Genomic DNA, 20,392 nt, shown 5'->3' with positions numbered 1-20,392 from the left:
ATTAATGTTAATATTGTCCAATCAATAAGCATCTATTAAGCACCTACTATATACAAGTCATTGTGCTAATGGTGGGGTTACAAAGAAAGGCAGTCCTGGCTCTGGCAGAGCTCACAATTTAAAGACAACTAGCAAACTACTATGAATGGACAAATTTTATCCAAGATAAAAAGGAAGTAAATAACAGAGGGAAGGCACTGAAATTAAAAGACTGGGAAAGACTTCCTATAAAAGGTGAAATTTTCCTTGGGATTTGAAGGGAGCCAGGGAAGGCCAGAGGCAGGGAGGAGAAGATAAGGTAAAGAACAAGGAATTCATCAAACAGAAATTCTTTACCAAGAGCTGACATCCCAAGTCACAACAGGACCGTGATTTTGCTGGCTCCATTTCTCTCCTTAGGTTCAACACAATCCTCACTCTGTCTCGGCTGAAAGAGTCAGAAGCTGGGTACTACACCTTCCATGCTGAGAACTCGGATGCTAAGGCTTCTCTCCGCTTTGAGGTCCTCCTGTACCGTGAGTTCCTCCAGAAAATGAAGGGAAAGCTTGCAAGAGTCAGAGTGCAGCTGGAGCGAGGGTTGGGAATCAGAAGCCTCCCTTCACTACCTGGAGATGGGACTGCCAGAAGGGCTCAGGACAGCTGGAGGGATTGCCTAGATATTAAGTAAATAGTTTACATATGTCCCTTGTTGTGGAGGCCTGAAAAACAGACCCTATTTGAGGTGACAAGAGAATATACAGAGGCCCAGGCTTACAGATAGCTTCCTTCCTACAAAAAGTCAATAAGGAAAAGTCTTGGGCCTCTTGGCCCAGTATAAGGGAGGAGAGTCTTAGGTATATAAAGTTCCTCATGATATTTTTTTGGCTCACTCCATTTTCCCTACTCAGATCCTCCAGAAGTACAAGTCCATCAGGCATACCTCAATAACTCTAATGCCCTTCGCTGCATTGCTTTTGGGTATCCAGCCCCCGAGATTACCTGGTACCACTGTTTAAGCAATAGAGAAAGGTAGGTCTTTTACTTGCTGACTGACATCATGGCACTGGAAGTCCAAGACTAAAAGAGCTTTCATTTCTCTAGATGGTCCTGAAACGATAGTATTCCATTGATAAAACTCAAATGCTTCTTTGAGCATGCTGATGTCACTGGTTTAGAGAAGGCCTCGTGCCCCTCACTGAGGTCTCATCCCTTTGATTCATGTCCCCTTCCCCCCACCTTCCCAGCTGCAACCAGGACAGAGTGTTGCTGTGGCATGATACCAATACCTCAGTCCTGAGCCAGGAATCCTTCAAAAAAGTGACAGTCGAAAGTATCTTCCACATCCAAACCCTGATGGAAAACACCACCTACATGTGCGTGGCCAGCAACAAAGTTGGGAACAACTCATCCATCTTCTGGTCCGTCCTGAGAGGTGAGAATGTTGCACACTTTCCTGTGAGGGCATGGTGAGCATCTTTATGATCCCTTATAAAGTGCCCCTGGCCTTTCCCACACACAGCTTTTCTACTAGTCTTCCATCTAAGATGAAAGAGTCAGAAAACAACTGGAATAGTGGGCTCCTTCTAGGGGTGAGACAAAAGCTCCAGGTCCCTGTTCTCATGGGCTCAGGCTAGCTGGAAAAACAAGACCTACAAAGCAGCAAAGACAATTAATTGAATTTGTTAAATCCTTTCTGTCCTCAAGGCAAATAGATGCTACAGACACAGAGAAAAAAAGAGGGGAAAAGTTCCAGCACCCTAGGTACTTACATTCTTTTGAAAACACATCTTGTATGTAGATAAGTAAATACAAAATCATACAAAGTAATTTCAAAGAGGAAAGAACATAAATTCATTTAGCAAATATTGATTCTTAATGTAGGACCCCTAAGGAAGGATGATATCATAGTAGCTACAAAGATAAATGAGTCCTAATCTCAGTCCTCAAGCACTCACAATTTTGCAAGGATGAATGGCAGGTGAAGATGCCGGGATATGAGTGACACAAGCTAAGGATTAAAGGGGTTCATTCTGGCTGAAACCGATCCCTCAGGGAGGTATCACATATTACAGAATGCCTGTGGTAAGCAGTAGGAGCAGTAAAGGAAGAGATATGGTTAAAAGGAAGGTTAGAAGTATACTTCTAGCAATAGATTTGGGGAAGGAGAAAACAGGCCCCTTTTGAATTCTCTTCTTTGATTCTCAGGGCTCTAAGTTCCATTTCTGGTCCCCAAGAATTTGACCTGGCTCCTTTGGGGTTCCAAGGTCCTGGGATCAGCCTAAACTTCCCTGGGCTTTTCCAGGCACTGTTTGTCCAAGTCTGGTTCTGTGTCAGCACCTCAGTTTGGTATCCTTCTTCAGCCATGAGACTCTGGGCAGAGAAGAAAGTGCTTTGCTCAAGCCTTCTCCTAAAATCTTTTTGAATCCCCGAATGTTTTCCAAGTCCACATTATTCTCCTGTATCTCTAAGTGCTCCCAAACTCTGTTCTATACAGATGCTTCTGTTCACATGGCTGTTCACTCCTCCCTTCAAGCTCTTCAAGTCAGAAAGGGATATTAGCAATTCTTCATTAGTTCTAGGGGAACACTAAACATGAGCAATGGGGGAAAAGTTTCCAGGGAGTCACAGAAATAACCCTTGGGCTCTGTTCCCAAATGGAGAATCCTATGATAGGATATGATGTAAATGAAGTGTGACTTCCTTTTGTGTAGGGGCTTGGGATGGGATAGAATGGAGGGAGTGGTGAGGAAAAGGCATTATTAGCATTTGTGCTGAGAAAGAAGAGGGGTGATGAAGATTTGAAAGGCAGTTTGAGGTATTGGATTAAGTGCTGAGCTTATCATCAACTAGAAGGGGTTTGAATTCTGTCTACAACACTAACAATATGAGTGGGAAATGATGGAACCTCAATGTCCTTATCTTTAAAATGGTAATACTACCTACATAACTACATAACTACTTGTATAACTACTTAACTCATGTGTTCAAATGATAATAAATTTATGAAGCGGGAGGGAAGTCAAGTCCAATCCTCTCATCTTATAGATGAAGAAGCTGAGGCTCTGAAAAGTGAAGTGACTTGACCTATGTGACATAAGAAGTAGAACAGAGATTTGAACCCAGGTCCTCTAGTACTAAACCCAGTGCTATTTCCATTTCATTGTGTTAGTATGTAAAGCACTCTGTAAACTTTAAAAGATTATTTATATATGAGGATTTTTTTCAGTTTGCCAGATCTGTCTCTCTTTACATTTCTCATAGCATTCTCATGCACTGACATTTTGTGCTTGATTCAGTTTATGGATCATAATTATGGGTGATCATATCCTTCAGAGTCCATCCACTTTTGCATCATTCTCATATCCATCACTATTTAGCTGGTTCATATTTACTGCAAAGTTGGATGGCTCGTATGGTTTGAATAAAATGGATTTCATCCAACTCACTCCCAGTTGATCAATGATGGACAGAAATAACTACACCCAGAGAGGGAACACTGGGAAGTGAATGTAAATTGTTAGCACTACTGTCTATCTACCCAGGTTACTTATACCTTCGGAATCTAATACTTAACGTGCAACAAGAAAATGGGATTTACACACATATATTGTATCTAGGTTATATTGTAACACATATAAAATGATATATTGTATCTAGGTTATATTGTAACACATGTAAAATGATATATTGTATCTAGGTTATATTGTAGCACATGTAAAATGTATGAGATTGCCTGTCATCTAGGGGAGAGAGTAGAGGGAGGGAGGGGATAATTTGGAAAAATGAATACAAGGGATAATGTTATAAAAAAATTATTCATGCATATATACTGTGAAAAAAATTATAAATAAATAAAATTTTTTTAAAAATAAAAAAATAAATAAAATAAAATGGCTCTCAGGCAGACAGCAACTGTGGGTTGGCCTTCACATCTCTGGTCAGGATGGGGATAGTGAAGGAAAGTTCAGAGTAATCCGAGGCTCCTCACTTTCCCTTGCCCCCCATGGCCAATCAGTTACCAAACATCAATGATTCTACCTCCCTAGCATCTCCAAGACCCTTTGTGCTTCTCTTCTGTCCAGTGGCCACCCCTTAGGGCAGACCCTCATCATCCTTGGTAGTCTATAACTGACCTCCCTGCCTCAAGTCTTTCCCTTTCCAATCTATTCTTCACTTAGTGTTCAAAATGATATCCAGAGAGTGCAACTTCTGTTCGGATTGGAAAGGAAGGCTGGGTACAGGTTGTGATGGACTTCTGATGCTAGGCAAAGAAGTGTGGACTTTATCTCCACAGCAAGGAGCCACCGAAGGTTTTTTGAGCAGAATGACATGGTTAGAAGGGCTTTGGCTTAAAGGACACTAGTCTTCCCCACTAGATCTTCATTAAGACCTTCTTGCTGACTCCCTTCCCTGACATCATTCTTGGATTAAGGCAGAGGAAGGACATGCATCGTGTGTGTGTGTGTGTGTGTGTGTGTGTGTGTGTGTGTGTGTGTGTGTGTGTGTGTGTAAACTTCAATTTTTCTTCTTCCTGTCAGCTCCAGAACCTGTCGTCCGGCCTGATGAAGACAGCCTCTTTATCCCTGTCGTCACCGCCTGCGTCGCCACCATGGTCCTACTTTTTCTTCTGCTCCTCCTGCTCCTGTATAAATACAAACAGGTTAGTCCTGGATCTGGGCTGATGGAAGGGCAAAGTGGATTTCTTATGAAAATGTGAAGGGGTGCTGGCTAACAGAGGAATTCTATCTCCTGTTCTCCTGTTCCCCTTTCTCCCACCAAAATTCCCTCTTTTTCTTCCTTTTTTCTTTACTCCTCATCTCACTGGAGAAAAAAAGTAAGATAATCCTTATGATTCAGTTAATAAACATTTTAGAGGATGTGTTGTAGTAGTAGGAATTCTTTTTCCTCCCCCCAGGTGTGGGTTCTTCCAGATGATAGCTGAAGGTCTTTTCCAGCCTGCAGTGTCCCAGGTTGTGGAAGATATAGGGAAGAGTAAAACAATGAAAAAGAGTAATTCTGTTGTGTATTGACTCTTAACAAGTCTCTTCTCTTTGGGCCCCAATTTTCTCATCTATAAAATGAAGTGGTAGAACTGAATATTCTCTAAAGTCCTTTCCAATTCTCATCTCCAATGAGTCTGTGGCATAATTTCCACATAATGTAATTTTCCTGTAAAGCAATCAATTAATGCATCCTTTTTTGTTTAAAAGAATATTTTAAATTTTTCCAATTATACATAAAACCATTCTCTCTCTCTCTCTCTTTTTTTTTTTTTTTTTTTTTTTGGAGGCTGGGGTTAAGTGACTTGCCCAGGGTCACACAGCCAGGGAGTGTTAAGTGTCTGAGATCACATTTGAACTTGGGTCCTCCTGAATTCAGGGCTGGTGCTATATCCACTGTGCCACCTAGCTGCCCCATAAAACCATTTTTTAAACATTCATTTAGAATAACTTTGAGTTCCAAATACTTTCCTCCTTCCCTCACCATCCTCTTTATAAGATGGTAAGTAATTGGACAGATATTATATATGTTCAATTGTGTAAAACATTTCCATATTAGTCACATACTGAAAGAATAAACAGGCCAAAAGAAAAGAACCAAAATAAATAAGGCAATTGAAAAAATATACTTTGTCCTGCATTTAGAGTCTATCAGTTCTTTATATGGATGGGAATAGTACAATGAGTCCTTTGTAGTTGTTGGATCATTGTGTTGATGAGAAGAGCTAAGCTCATTTTATAAATAAGGAAACTGAGGCAAACAGAATCAAGTGATATGTCACACAGCTGATAAGTGTCTGAAGCAAGGTTTGAACTCAGGTTTTCCTGACTCCAGGCTAGACATTCTATCCACCGCACCACATAATTGACCACATGTAAGAATTATTATAATAATTGCCCTCCGTTTTTAAACTGATTGTTAATGGTCAATGACAATGTGTTCCCATTCAATGGCTCTTGAAAGGTCAGTCAATCAATTCATCAATAAGCATTGATTGCACATCAACTCTGGGTCAGACCGTCCACACTGGGGATACAAATTCAAAAGGGAAGCAAGACAATCCCTCATTTCTATGTGCTGACATTCTCTTAGGTTAGATTAGAGAAGCCACTTCAGATTCCAGCTATTGAGGCCGAAGGGTATCAATTTTATAAATTCATTATATACATGAAAATGATACAAGGCAATTAAAAACAAACGAGGTATCATTTTAACATTTAAAAATATTTAACAAATGCTTTTCTAGCTTTCTTCTAGGCAAGAGTTTCTGCCACACATAAATTAAACATGAAGAGAGCATTTACATATTCTTACCCTAGAGCTGAACAGTTATTATTTACATGCTAAATTTGACATCCTCTATTGCGGGAATGGAGAGTCCCAGACCAAATGGCACTCCAGTACTCTCTCTTACTGGTTCTGTTTCCAGCTTGGAAAGGTTCCTGGTGACAGGTGAGAGACATACATACACATACGCACACATATGTGCACACGCACATATACCTAAAGCATATTCTTCTTGTATAAACACAAGGTCTTTGAGTAAAGTGGACTCAAAACTAAAATACAAAGATACCGAAGCACACAAGCAGGAAGCATGCATAGAGGAGTATCTCCTAGTCTGGGAAATATTTTCTCCCTTTGTATAGTTCTCACAAATTTCACTTCTTCATATGGTACAAGCAATGGATAATTTTCTCCCTTGCTTGCAGGACACAATGTCTCAGCTACCAGATTGGTTCACTGCTATGCTAGGTCAACCAGGCCATTTCTCAATACTAGTTCCTCATTGAATTTAGCAGTTGCTGCTTTTGGGAAATTTTGCTATAGGCTTTAGTAGCTAAACTTCTGCCGGTTCTTCTGATCTTTCAAAGTTTATGAAATTTTAACTTGGTCTTTCTCATGTCCTGATATTTATTCACCTTTTGGGGATTTCTCTGTATCTCTGAGTTGATATTTCATAATTCCTATTCAGCTTTGGTCTTTTCAGCAAAAACACTTAGAAAACTATTTTTAGTGGTCTATTCACCTCTCCCTTGGAGGATTATATTCCTTTTTTTTTCTGGGTAAATTAGTCTTTGATTTGGGGGATATTGCATTGCATACTCTCTATTCCTTTATGATGGTAGCTTCTAAATCCTGTATGATCCTATAGTAGTTGCTCAATACTTAAATACTCTTTTTGGCTGCGTGCAATATTTTTTCTGTGACTTATAAACTCTGGCTTTTGCTTACAATATTCCTGGAAGTTATTGTTTGAAGGCAGGAAAGTTCTTTCAAGAAGTGATCAGTAGATTCTTCCTATTTTTAGTTTGCTTTTTGATTCTTTTTTCATTTCTTTTTTTATGTAGTTTTTTTGTTTTTCCAAATACATTCAAAAATAGCAAATTTTTCTCCCTTCCTTTCCTTTTCCCACTTCTTTAGACAGCAAGCAGCCAATATAGTTAAACATGTGCAATTCTTCTAAACATTCTAAATCAGATCCAAAGGAAAGGAAAAAAAAATAAGCAAACAAACAACAACAAAAAGTGAAAACACCATGATTTGATCCACATTAAGTCTCCATAGTTCTCTCACTGGATCTGGATGAATTCTTTCCATTATAAGTCCACTGGACTTGCCTGGAATCGAAAAGAGCCAAGTCCATCACAGTTGATCATCACATAATCTTTTTGTTACTATGTACAATGTTTTCTTAGTTCTGCTCAATTCACTTAGCCACCCAGTTTAGAAATTTTTTTTTAAAAGATATGTATTATATAGAGAGTCCCTCTTGGATCACTGCCCTCTCATAGCAGATTATCTTGTGTAGCTCCATGAAACTATGAGTTATGTTGTAGAGGATTACTTACCGGTAGAATCTCAATCTCTGAGCCTCAGTTTCCTCAGCTGTAAAACAAAGGTATTAGACCAAATCAGGGGGTGTAAGGGAGTCAAATACAGTTCACATCTTTAAAAAAACTTTCTTAATTGCCAAGCTGTACAAAAGCAGGTGGGTTTGAGTTGGCTCTCAGACTGCAATTTCCCAGGCCCAGACGAGATCATTTCAGATGTCCTTTTCCCAGGTTCAGAAAAGTTAAGAGGTCACTTAGTAAAAGTAGGAGGCAAGATTTGAACCCAGGTTTTCTAGTCTGCAAGACTAGAACTCTATGTCACATTTGATACTATTGAAAATCCTTTCTGGATATTCTCTCTTCTTCCTAGTTTTTGTGATTGCTTCCCCTTTGTCCTTCAAACTGTCTGCCCCCCCTTTTTTTTAAAGTAACATTATATTTTTTCCTCAATTACATATTAATGCCTGACCTCTTCTTCTCAGTCTCCTTTGCTGCATACAACTCCTATGACATAAGCATATCCCCTAAGATTTTGTCCTGGGTCTTCTTTGCTTCCTATATTCTTTCTCCTGGTAATCTCATTAACTCCCAGGGATTCGATTATAATCTTTCTATAGACAATTCCCAGATGTATATATTCCCAGATCTACATATTCAGTCATGGTCCCTCTTTTGAACTCCAATCCCACATCATCAGTTGCTTAGTGTACATTTCAAACTGGCTATTCCAGAAGCATCTCAAACTCAAGATACCCCAAATAAAAATTAGTATCTTTCTCTCCTAACCTTCCCTCTTTTAAATTTCCCTATTATTACTAAGAGTGCCTCAGTCCTCCCTGTTACCCAAGTTTACAACCTTGCTGTCATCCTTGATCCCACTTCTTACTCATCCTACATATCAAATCCATGGCCAAATATCTCACATGTATCCCATTCTCTCCATTTGTGCCGCCATCATGCTAGTATGGTTCCCTCATCATCTTTCTCTTGAACTATATTATAAATTGATCTCCATGTCTCTGATCTCTTTCCACTCCAATCCATTCTCCACATAATGGCCAAAAGTGGGTTTTCTAAAGGGCACTTCTGAACAGGTCAATAAACTTCAGTGAGCTCCCTACTACCACTAGGATTGAATATAATTTTTTTTTTTTTTTTTTTTTTTGAGGCTGGGGTTAAGTGACTTGCCCAGGGTCACACAGCTAGGAAGTGTTAAGTGTCTGAGACCAGATTTGAACTTGGGTCCTCCTGAATTCAAGGCTGGTGCTCTATCCACTGAGCCACCTAGCTGCCCCAGGATTGAATATAATTTAAAGTTCTTCAAAACCTACTTTTCTAGCCATCTTAATACATTATTCCCATCCCGTTGTTATTGTTCCTCATACAACACACTCCTCCCATCAATGCGTCTTTAAGCTGATCAATTCTTGAAGCCTAAAATACTCTCTCTTACCACTTCTTCAAGACTCACTTCAAATTCCATCTTCTTGACAAGGTTTTTCCTGGTACAGAAGTAACATGAATTTCCCTATATGGCTGCCTTATATCTATCTGCTTTACATGTGTTTTGCATATACCTATATATGTGCATATGGATTCCTGTAGTAGAATGTAAATTCTCTGAGGATAAGAAACATTTCTCTCTTGTCTGTGTATTTCTAGCACATAGCAATGAGCCCAGTAGGTGCTCAACAAATGCTTATTAATTGATTGATTTGTTTTCATCATTTTAACATTTATCTTCCTCTTTTTAATGTATATCAGTTCTTTGACAATCTTAAAATTGTACAGCCTCCAGCAAAGATCCTCCTTATATGTATGTGTTCTACCTTTGTTTTCTTTAGTGCTATTTCTACTATCACACAGCAAATCATGGTCTCTAATGTTAGAGTCTAATTCATGTGATTCCACTAGAATAGGTGTTTATTATAGATATTTTTCATAGATCCTTTCCATTTTTTCTTTTGTTTTCCTAATTCTATTGCTACTTGCTATCTACTGCTGCTCTCTGCTTTATGGGGCAATACTGCTCATAATCTTCTTAGGTCTTGTTTTCAAAGATTTTGCAAATGAATCTATATTTCAAACTGATATTGTCTTTGCCTGCTATAACTCTACACTTGCCAAAGAGATCAAGTATGTGTCAGCTGAGGTTGTTTCTAAGGTTTTTTTGGACTCCTCGGTGCTTATTTTATACCCATTTCATTTTAATAGGAAATGATGAAAGTCCATGGCTATATTCTTTTAATCAGTTCTCTCTCTTTTATACCGGCAACTTTAAAAAATAAGGCCACTTTTAATTGCATAGTTTGTTTTATTTTTCTTCTAATTTCATGTTGATTTTGATTATTGCTTTAATAATTCAGTGGTCTGAGACTAAAAAAGTGAATCAGAAATATTTCCCACATAAATAATTAGTAATTTCCCAAATATTGAGATTCAATCCAACAAGCAATGTGTCATGGTTTAAAGAAAAGTCATTCATAAAGAGAGGAAGCCTTGATTCTAAGATCTGTTTCTGGATGCATGATGTCAGGCAATTTTTGTAATTGTCAGGTAAGTTGTAAATCAGGTGCTGACTTGAATTGGTAAAGGGAATTTCCCCGTGGGAAGTTTCAATAAACAATAAAATTATAGGTCTGCAATCTCCTCCGACCAAAAAATAGTGTTTTTCCGAATTCAGCATGCCCTGTACTTTCTCACCCTCTTCTTCAAGAAAACATTTCTGGTAAAGAAACATGAAGTTTCTGCACAGTCTACAGGCTACTTTTATTTTTATTTTAGAACCTTGTTTTCTGACATATTTTTGCTATTCCCCTTTATACTCATTCATATGTTCCCCTTGCATTGAAGATACTGAGTAATAAGATGTATCATGAGCCTTTCTCTCATCCTCCTCCTGCCCCCAACTGGATTTAGATTCGGGCATTGAGTTTAAAACACAGAATTTCAGAATTGCAAGAGATCTCAGAAGCAATCTAATTTAACCTTAGGAACTAAAAAAGTCCTTTTTTCATTCCTGACAAGTTTTCATCTTGCCTTTGCCTGAAGTGATAGAGAATTCATTACCTCCCAAGGCAACAATTCTGTCCTTACATTGAACCTAAATTTGCTTTTCTGACTTTTATCCTTTGGCTCTGCTCTTGGGAGGAACCTAATAGACCAATTCCAACCTTTCCTTTGTGTTAAACCTAAGCCTTCTCTTTGCTAGACTAAACATATCCATTTCCTTCAGCTGATCTCCATATGATATTTTTTGACACCTTTAACCATTCTCATACTACTGGTTTATTAAGGAATTTTCTAAAATGTAGTGCCTAGAACCAGACATAACACTCCAAGCGTGGTTTAACCAAGGCTTTAACCTAAGGTTTAACCAATACTCAAGTATTAGTTAATTTTTTAATTGTGGATCTTTTTGAATTTAGATTGGCTTACTTAGCATTGTGTCTTCTGAAATGTTGATAAATGTACCACACACACACACACACACACACACACACACATATATCTATATCTATATATCCAAATCATTGATAGAAATGCTAAACAGGGCAGGGCAGATTTCTGGAATACTTGCTAGAGACTTCCTACCAATTTGACAATTGAACCCCTAATGATTACTCTTCTAGTCTGTTCTTTCATAGAACAACAGAATCGCAGAATTGAAAAGAATCATCTATTCTAATTTATATCAAAACAAGAATCTGTTACACTTGAAAAAATGGTCATGCAACAAACATATCCACTTGACTTTTGCTATATGGTTAATTAAGGCAATTAAGGCAAAACTTTTTTTTTTTTCTGATTTACTTTATTTTTAACATTCATTTTTTAAAATAATGACTTTCAAAATTCTCTTCCTCTCTCCTGACCTTCCCCCAACCATTGAAAAGGCAAGCAATGTGATATTAACTATACATGCAAAATCATGCAAAATGTTTTCTTATTAGCTATATTGCAAAAAATAAATAAATAAATAAATAAATAAAACCCCAAACCCAATGACAATTAAAAAGGAAGAACATGAAGAAAATGAAAATAATATGCTTCAATCTGTACTCATAGTTTGTCAGTTTTTTGTCTAAAAGTACAGTAATCCTTTCCACATCACTAGCATTAGGGGCACAGCATACCCATGATCTGGAAAATCTCCATAAAAATTTTTTGACCCTCCATACTGGAGAATAATTTTTTCTTGTCTTTTTTGGGGGCTTTTTTCTCATGGTTTTCCCCTTCTTTTTTTTTTTTTTAATATAAACACAATTCATATTATTCACTTCATAAGCTTTGAAAAATTTGACTTCCATACCTTCTAACAGATTTGAGAAAAAAAATTTAGCTCTGGGATTACTCATACATAAATATTCCTTTATCTGTGAAGCCTATTATCACTGTTGATTTTTTTTTTAAGGGTACTTACAGTCCTTCACTGTAATATTTAAAATAAATATTTGGACATTGTTTCTGAACAACTTCTGGCCTCCTTGTCCCAGCTGTGGCTTCCATAAAACACCCCCCAAATTCCCATTTAATTTCTTATGCTGACCTGTCATAGATTGAAATGGCTATAGGGAAAGCTGAAATGTAGAAGGGATAACTGTAGATAGCATTTTTCATCATGTGTCCTTTGGAATTATCTTGGATCACTGTTTTGATCAGAATAGCTAAGTCTTTCACAGTTTATCCTCATTATAATATTGCTGCTACTGTGTAAAATGTTCTGGTCTGCTCATTTTACCTTGCATCAGTTCATGTAAGTTTTTCCGTTTTTTTTTTTTCTGAAATCATCATGCTTGTCTTTTTTTTATAGCACAATAGTACCCATCACAATCACATACTACAACTTGTTCAGTCATTCCCCAATTGATGAGCATCTCTCAGTTTCTAATTCTTTGACATCACAAAAAAAAAGATCTAGTACAAATATTTTGTTCATATAGTATCTTTTTCCTTATTCTCTGATTTTTTTTTTTTTTAGCATATTGATCTACTGCTGGTATTACTAATTCAAAAGGTATTTGGCCAAACTCTTTCAAGTAATCTCTAATAGGTTATCTCCATGACCATGGACATTTAACATTTTTCTAAGCCTCAGTTCCCTCCTCTATAAAATGACATTGACTTAGATAATTGCCAAGTCTTCCTCTTAGTTCTAATTCAGTGAGCTACTCCACACAAGATACCTTCCTCCATGGGATAGCGGACAATTTGAAATGTTTGCAGTTCCTCCTTGCCTTGAGTTTAGTAGCTACTTTACTGGGGATGGGGGAGGAGATAGGTTAAGTGACAGAATTCTCCATCCTTCTAGGATACCTGGTAGGAATGTTCATCCCTCTGGTCTTGGGAGTCAGAAATTCTCAAAGACAAACAATATGCAGGAAAGGTGCTGTTTATCTGAAGGATAGTTCCACCAAAGAGGCTGAGTCATCAGACTATTAGCCACAGGGGTGACCATGGGACAAGCAGAAAAGGAAGAGAGAAGAGCAAGTCAGCAAGCAGGGAGAGGAAGATGGAGAGGACAGTGAGAAGGCTGTTGAATGGCTAAATGCCTCCGCCAAGCTCTATGGTCGAAAGGAAGTTATGGGCATAGAAAACAGTTCTAAGAAATAGAGATTGAAAATCAGGTTACAGATGAATTAATCCCAGAATTTTAGAGTGGAAAGGGACCTTGGTGGCCATCTAGTTATCTTTAATAATCTAGTAAAAATCAACTGTTTTCCACTAACCCTCCTGTTTCCCATCCTCCCATCCAAAAAACACACCCATGCTTCCTAAATGCACCAGGTCAGCTGTTGTTCATCATTTGTTCTCAAAATGGACGATGACATCATGAGGGTATGCCTTGACTTGTGCATTAATTGGATATGAGTAGGGCAGAGAAAGGAATAACAAAAGCATGATAGTTGTGGAAATTTGTACAGAATTGCACATGTTTGACATATATTGGATTGTTTGACAAGGTGGGGGAAAGGAGGGAAAAAATTTGAAACACAAGGTTTTGCAAGGACGAATGTTCAAATTATCTTTATGTTTTGAAAATAAAAAGCTTTAATTTAAAAAAAGAAAAAAATGAGGCAAAAAAGAGAAAGGAATAGTAAAGTAGATTGGCAGGTGAAGGGATGGGGAGGTGTCAGAAATAATATATTTTATTTTTTATTTACTTTTATTATATTGTACATTTCCAGTCATGTCCGACTCTTGGTGAGCCCTTCTTGAGTTTTCTTGGCAAAGATAATGGAGTAGTTTGCTAGTCCCTTCTCCATATCATTTTACTGTTGAGGAAACTGGAGATGCACAAAAGTGAAGTGACTTGTCTAGGGTCTTCCTGAGTCTAGGCCCATTATTCTATCTACCATGCCATCTAATCGCTCTATGACACATGGTTATTGCCGTGTAAAGAGTTTTCAGTTAAAGGACCTGGATTCAAATCCTGACTCTTTCTCTGACCCTGTGTAATCTTTGACAAATCATTCAATCCTCTGAGCTTCATTTTCTTTAAAACGAGAAATGATCTTGAAGACTTCCCTTCACCTCCACATCTACAACTTAAAAGTCATTTTGAAAGTAGTCCATATGGTTTCTACCCTGCAATCAAACCGTATCTACCTCATCTCTCAGTTCCCTTTACTCTTACTTGCAGAGCAGCTATAGCCTCACCTAAATTTCCTCACATGTAAAGAGGAGTTCATGATCCTTGTAAAGGATATTGTACTGTCAGTTCTGAACATGGTCCTAGATATTTTTCCATCATGGTTCCACTTAGACTAGTTAGGTTTCTCCTCCCTAGATGTGATTTGCTTACTTCCAATGCCCTAAACTAGTAGAGAAGACAACCTGGGATCCTAATCTTTCTCAATCAAATATCCCATTTGAAGAGAAGTTAATAAGATCCTTGACATTCTAGGAAGAGGAAAAATGTTTATGAATAAACATAGAATTTAAATTCAGCAAACCTTGTTCTTAATCCTGGTTCTGTCATTTGCTTCCTGTCTTACATTAGTCATTGTTCCCCATCTTTAAAAGTGGACTAGCTGAACCTACAACTTCCTATAGCCTGGAAAAAAGTTCTTGGAGATCAGTGGTATTTTCTGAGTATATATCTCCAGAGGAAAGTTCCTGTTCCATCTAATAATAATAGGAGGAGGAGGAGCTAGCATTTATATGTCATCTCATTTGATTCTCACAAGCTATGAGATAGAAATTATTATTGTTACTCCCCATTCTACACATGTAGAAACTAAAGCTAAGAGTAAGTGAATTAATTGCCTAGAGCTCCACAGCTAGGAAGTACATGAGACTCAGATCATTGTGACCCAAGACCACTACAGTACACACTGCTCCACCTCATTGCCTCAGAAAATCAAAGGAAGAAATGTATTATAACCGGTAGAATTGTCAAACAATGGAACAATTGCCTCATGAAGAGAGGGAGCCTGCTGGAGCTCTTTAACAGACACTGGGTGACCCCTTGTTGGAAATGTCTCGGAGGTCCCTTTCATCTCTGAGGTTCTCTAGTTCCCTGAGTTCCCTTTCTTCCTCCTTTTTCTTCCCTTTTCCCTGTGTATGTGTGTATGTGTATACAGGGATGCGTGCATGTTTACACACACGCACACACACACACGCACACACACTCTAACCCTAGCTCCCCGCCGCAGGGGGCTGACTCAGGCCCAGCTGTGGGGAAAGCAGAGAAATGAGAAGTAAGGAGAAAAAACTGTCAAGACCAGCTTCCAAAGAGGTCACTGGCTGCCGGACACTGCTAGATAAACAACTAGCCCATCCAGAATATCTCTAGTCTTCTTCCTCAGTTCCAATGGCCTATAATTCTATTTTTTAAATGATATCCTTTCCCTCTGAAGTGTGTACAGCCAGGATCCCTTCATTCCTTTAAAGGTCCCAGACAGAAGGGAGAAAAGTTCTCCCTTTTTCCCTACCCTATTTTTCCTTCCTCTCCCTTCCCCTTCCCTTCTTTCCTCTCCTCTCTCTCTTCTCCTTTTCTTTTCTTCTTTTCCTTTCCTTTCTTTTCTTTCTAAGATGACAAGTTGCAGAGGACTGCCAACCTGCATTGCTAGAGGGACATTCTTCATGTGGAAGTTCTCTCTCCCAGAATCATAGGCCCCATCTCTATCTCTGTAACTTCCCATGGATGCGAATGGTCACTGCCCCGGTTAACGACAATGCCATCTCCTGTGCCCCCTCTATGTTCCACAACACATCTATTAGCTCCCTGATGCCCATGCCGTCTTCATGTCTCCCAACACTGTCTCCCTCTTTTTCTTTTGCCATCCCAGAAACCCAAGTACCAAGTGCACTGGAAGATCATTGAGGCCTGCGAAGGGAACAACTACATCTTCATTGATCCTACACAGCTGCCCTATAATGAGAAATGGGAGTTCCCCCGAAATAACCTGCAGTTCGGTGAGGCGAGCTGGGGCCCACCTGGGTCATAGGGTCAGGAAGGTGGTTAGACCCCATCAACTAGAAAAGTTGTCCCACCTTCAGCCTGGGACATTCTCCCGGGTACAGACTGATCTGGGGAGGGTGAGTCCCTCAAGGAAGTAGACCTAAGGATTATTCCTGAAAATCCCAATTACTGTCACCTGTTAATCTCTTGAGGTGCACTTCAATTATTCCCAAGAGGCTCCCAGAGAGGACATATAGAGTAAGGATAGACTGATAGAGTCACACAGTAGGATTGTATAAGTCACACACTATGACTGTGTTCACTTTAAAGTAGGTTTTGACCTTTGATATATAGTGTATATGTTGAAAGTATTTAAAAAAACAAGAGTGACTCACCCAGTCTGACTGTCTGAACAGAGCACTGGGCCTAGGAAAAAGTCAGGAGAAAGGGTCATAACCCGTGTCCAGTACCAACTCCTTGTGTGATCTTGGTCAAATCAAATCACTTGCCTTCTCTGGGCCTCAGTTTGCTTCTCTGCAAAATTGTGGGAATTAGATTCTATTAAAGGGTCTCCCTCTAGGAGCTATTTTTTTTTTCCTCAGACAATTGGGATTAAGTGAGTTGTTCACATTTGAACTCAGGTCTTCCTGACTTCAGGGCTGGTACTGTCCACTGCGCCACCTGGCTGCCCCCTCTCTAGGAGCTATTTCCAAGAAGCCATTCTGTACCATGCCTCCACTTCCAGCCCATTCATGGGTCCGTTGTTCTTTCCTCCTCTCCCCGTGCTGCGCAGTATTTACTTACTGGCTTGTAGCTGTCCTTGACATCCAGTTGAGCTGGAGTTGATTGGGCTGAGCTCCTTGAATGTTCCCTGTTCATCTCATTCTCTATACTCCCCATGTATTCTTCTCTCCCCCTACCCTTTGTGTGGTGGCAGGTAAGACACTTGGAGCTGGAGCCTTTGGAAAAGTGGTGGAAGCCACGGCCTTTGGACTGGGGAAGGAAGATGCCGTGCTCAAGGTGGCTGTGAAGATGCTGAAGTGTAAGCAGGATCTGAGAGTGAGGGGAGAGCCCTGGGGGGGATTCCAAGGCAAAATATAAGGCCTAGAAGAATTCAGGGTAAGGGGCAGCACAGTTAGGGAAGCCCAGAGTGAAAGTCGGGGCCTGGGAAACCCAAAGTAAGAGGGAGGAGGAGGGGGGACCACAGGTGAATGATGGGGTCTGAAGTTGCCATCCAGACAGAACCACCTCAAGAGCTACTTTCTCTTGTGATGATTATGGGAAGGTAGCTCTGGCTTCTGTTTCCTTCAAGCTTGACATATCCAAAGGTCAGCCTGGTAGAAGTGGCGATCAGGACCCTTGGGCTCTCTCCTCTGCTAGCTTTTGGTCTGTTTTCCCTCTCAGGGCATCCCTCTCAGGATGCTGTGCCCTGGTTTTAGGAGAGGAGTCTGAATTTTGTCTTCAGACAGAAGGAGGCGGGTGTGGATGAGAGCCATAGGCCAGCTTCGGCTTGGCTCCACTCCAGGGGTGCTTTCTCCACCCCTCTCCTGTCCCCTCTGGGTTTCTTTCTGTCTTTATCTGTCCCTCTGACTCGGTATGCCAGTCTGCTGGTACCTCTCTCCCCCCGAGTCTCTTTCTCCTCACGTGTAGTTCTCCTATATCTGTCCCTGTCCGTGTGATTCCTTTTCCCCTTCTCTTGTTCGGGGTTGACTCTTCTCTTGTTTTCCAGCCACTGCTCACACAGATGAGAAGGAGGCCCTCATATCGGAACTCAAGATCATGAGCCACCTAGGGCAGCACGAGAACATTGTCAACCTGCTGGGAGCCTGCACCCACGGAGGTGAGATGCACAGAGGGACCGAGCAGTCTCTTACTGGAAAAGGGCTCAGCACACAGTGAGCAGAGAGCTCTGGGCTATGCCCAGAGAATGAGAGGATGGTGGAATCACAGGATGATGCAATATCACAATGATAAAAAAAAACAGCCTCCCTACAGGCATACAGCTGGTCAGACATGGCAGAGCCTTAACCCATCTTTCCTGGTTTCCAGGCCAGCAGTCTGTATTCCTTCTATTCAGCATGAGGTCCTAAGTCTCTAGGAGCACTTGTCCCTTAACATGCCTGTCCCCCAGGGTTTTTGAGCATCAGACCCCCTCCCCTCTTCCCCCAGGGCTGAATGGTTCCTCCCCAATCTAGGCCCAGTGCTGGTCATCACAGAGTATTGTCACTATGGTGACCTGCTCAACTTTCTACGCCGTAAGACAGAAGACATGTTGGTGCCAACCCTAAGTTCTGAGCCCGATGGAGGCCCAGGGTACAGGAACATCCATCTGGAGAAGAAGTATATCCCTGGGTAAAAGCACAAGAAACTCTGGCACGGGGCACCAGCTGGGCTGGGGAACTTGGGCAAGGCATGAGGAAGGGAGAGAAAAGTGAGCTAAACTGACCTCTGTTCCCCCATCTCTACCATGAGGAATAGCTGCTCGAATTCTTAGAGCTCAGTCTTAGTTTTCCATGCTAGTGAAGAGACTCAATCAATGAACCAATCAACAAGCATTTATTAATGACCTGCTATGTGCCCAGGCATTAGCCGAGGGTGGGAAGTACAAAGACAAAAATCGAAATCCTTGCCCTAAAAAAGTTCACAGCCTCACACATCCGGAGCAATGGCAAATCCAAGTCTTTTTTCATTGACTTTAGAATGTAGCCTACGGTTTGGATGACATTTGGGGGGGAGGGGTGTTTCAGAACAGGCCTAGAATATGAGTGGCAATGCTGACTGGAAGGCTGCACGGGCACATAACTGCTATTGTTCTTCCCAGGTTGTTCATTTTACTTAAATCTAAGCTGAGCAAGTATAGAAAATTTCCCTAGATGGCTATTTCTTTAAAAACCCTGGGGCCCCAGACCATCTTAATCTGGGACAGGTATTTGGGAGGACTAAGGGATGATGGCAAGATGAGGATGGGATAGGCCTGAGGGAGGAGCTCATAACTGGCCCTTTCTCAGTCCTCCTGGCTCCTAGCGCCTGAGGTAGTGGCAATACCTTCTCTAGCCAGGGCCTGGACACCTATGTGGAGATGAGACCCGTTTCCTCCTCCGGCTCCTTCTCTGAGCAGGGTAAGGAGAGGGCTGGGGTTGGAGTAGGGGGAAACTTGGGGTGAATGGGGAGGGAAAGAGCTGAGAAGCTGATTCAAAGAGGACAGGGAGGAGATTGGGGAATGGAAGGCAGGGGACAGGAAGAGACAGGGAGGGGGAAGCAGGGAGCAGCCCCTGGAGCAAACTATTCTGTACCTAGATCTAGACCAGGAGGATGGGCGGCCTCTAGAGCTCTGTGACCTGCTGCGCTTCTCCAGCCAAGTGGCTCAGGGAATGGCTTTCCTCGCTTCCAAGAACGTAAGTGTCTGAGGCTTGACTCCAGCTGACTGGCCACCTCGACAGGAGAGGAAGCCAAAGCCAGGCTAGCTTGGGCTCAAGCTAAGAGGTGTTGAGGACTCCACTTTCCCTAAAGGGCTGGGTATGAGGGAGGACGAGGGAGGGGAGAGGGTTACATAAGACCGGTGTCCAACATGGAGTAATAGTTTCATTCTTTAACTTGTATTTCTAGTACCTAGCACAGTGCTTGGCACTAGTGTTTGCTGAGACAAATGGGTGTGTATACATGTATTCTAATAAAATGGGTGAATCTGAGTGCTGAAATGAGAATAATTCGTGATTGAATGGGACTTGAAGAAGGCCCAAGGTCTCCTCACCCACCCAAAGTCCTGATGGTAATTCTGAGGCCTCAACTCTTACAGTGTATTCACCGAGATGTAGCTGCCAGAAACGTGTTGGTGACCAGTAGTCGTGTAGCCAAGATCGGGGACTTTGGGCTGGCAAGGGACATCATGAATGACACTAACTATGTGGTCAAAGGCAACGTGAGTAATGTGAAAAGGGAGTGGGAATAATGGCTTACACTAAAGAGCTGGGAGGGATTCAGGGGGGACCTTCCCACCCTTAGACCCTGTGCCTCTCTGGTGACAAACTGGGTGCTCCCCGTGTCTAGGCACGATTGCCTGTGAAGTGGATGGCCCCAGAAAGTATTTTTGACTGTGTCTACACCGTGCAGAGTGATGTCTGGTCCTATGGGATTTTGCTCTGGGAAATATTCTCACTGGGTATGTATGATA

General features: G+C 40.9%; 1 protein-coding gene across 1 annotated transcript in view; it reads left to right on the top strand.

The window, feature by feature from the left end:
* CSF1R (colony stimulating factor 1 receptor) overlaps positions 1 to 20,392 on the top strand; it is a 42,335-nt gene that overhangs the window by 19,651 nt on the left and 2,292 nt on the right. The window contains exons 7-18 of the mRNA XM_074291755.1: positions 400 to 515; positions 888 to 1,008; positions 1,224 to 1,411; positions 4,518 to 4,639; positions 16,109 to 16,235; positions 17,159 to 17,263; positions 17,951 to 18,061; positions 18,417 to 18,573; positions 19,276 to 19,340; positions 19,519 to 19,616; positions 20,018 to 20,140; positions 20,269 to 20,380. Coding sequence (XP_074147856.1) covers positions 400 to 515; positions 888 to 1,008; positions 1,224 to 1,411; positions 4,518 to 4,639; positions 16,109 to 16,235; positions 17,159 to 17,263; positions 17,951 to 18,061; positions 18,417 to 18,573; positions 19,276 to 19,340; positions 19,519 to 19,616; positions 20,018 to 20,140; positions 20,269 to 20,380 — 1,445 coding nt within the window. The remainder of the gene's footprint in view (positions 1 to 399; positions 516 to 887; positions 1,009 to 1,223; positions 1,412 to 4,517; positions 4,640 to 16,108; positions 16,236 to 17,158; positions 17,264 to 17,950; positions 18,062 to 18,416; positions 18,574 to 19,275; positions 19,341 to 19,518; positions 19,617 to 20,017; positions 20,141 to 20,268; positions 20,381 to 20,392) is intronic.

The sequence above is a fragment of the Sminthopsis crassicaudata genome, chromosome 2 (genome assembly GCF_048593235.1).
Source record: "Sminthopsis crassicaudata isolate SCR6 chromosome 2, ASM4859323v1, whole genome shotgun sequence".
Taxonomy (NCBI): domain Eukaryota; kingdom Metazoa; phylum Chordata; class Mammalia; order Dasyuromorphia; family Dasyuridae; genus Sminthopsis; species Sminthopsis crassicaudata.
This window is presented reverse-complemented; position numbering and strand designations above follow the sequence as displayed.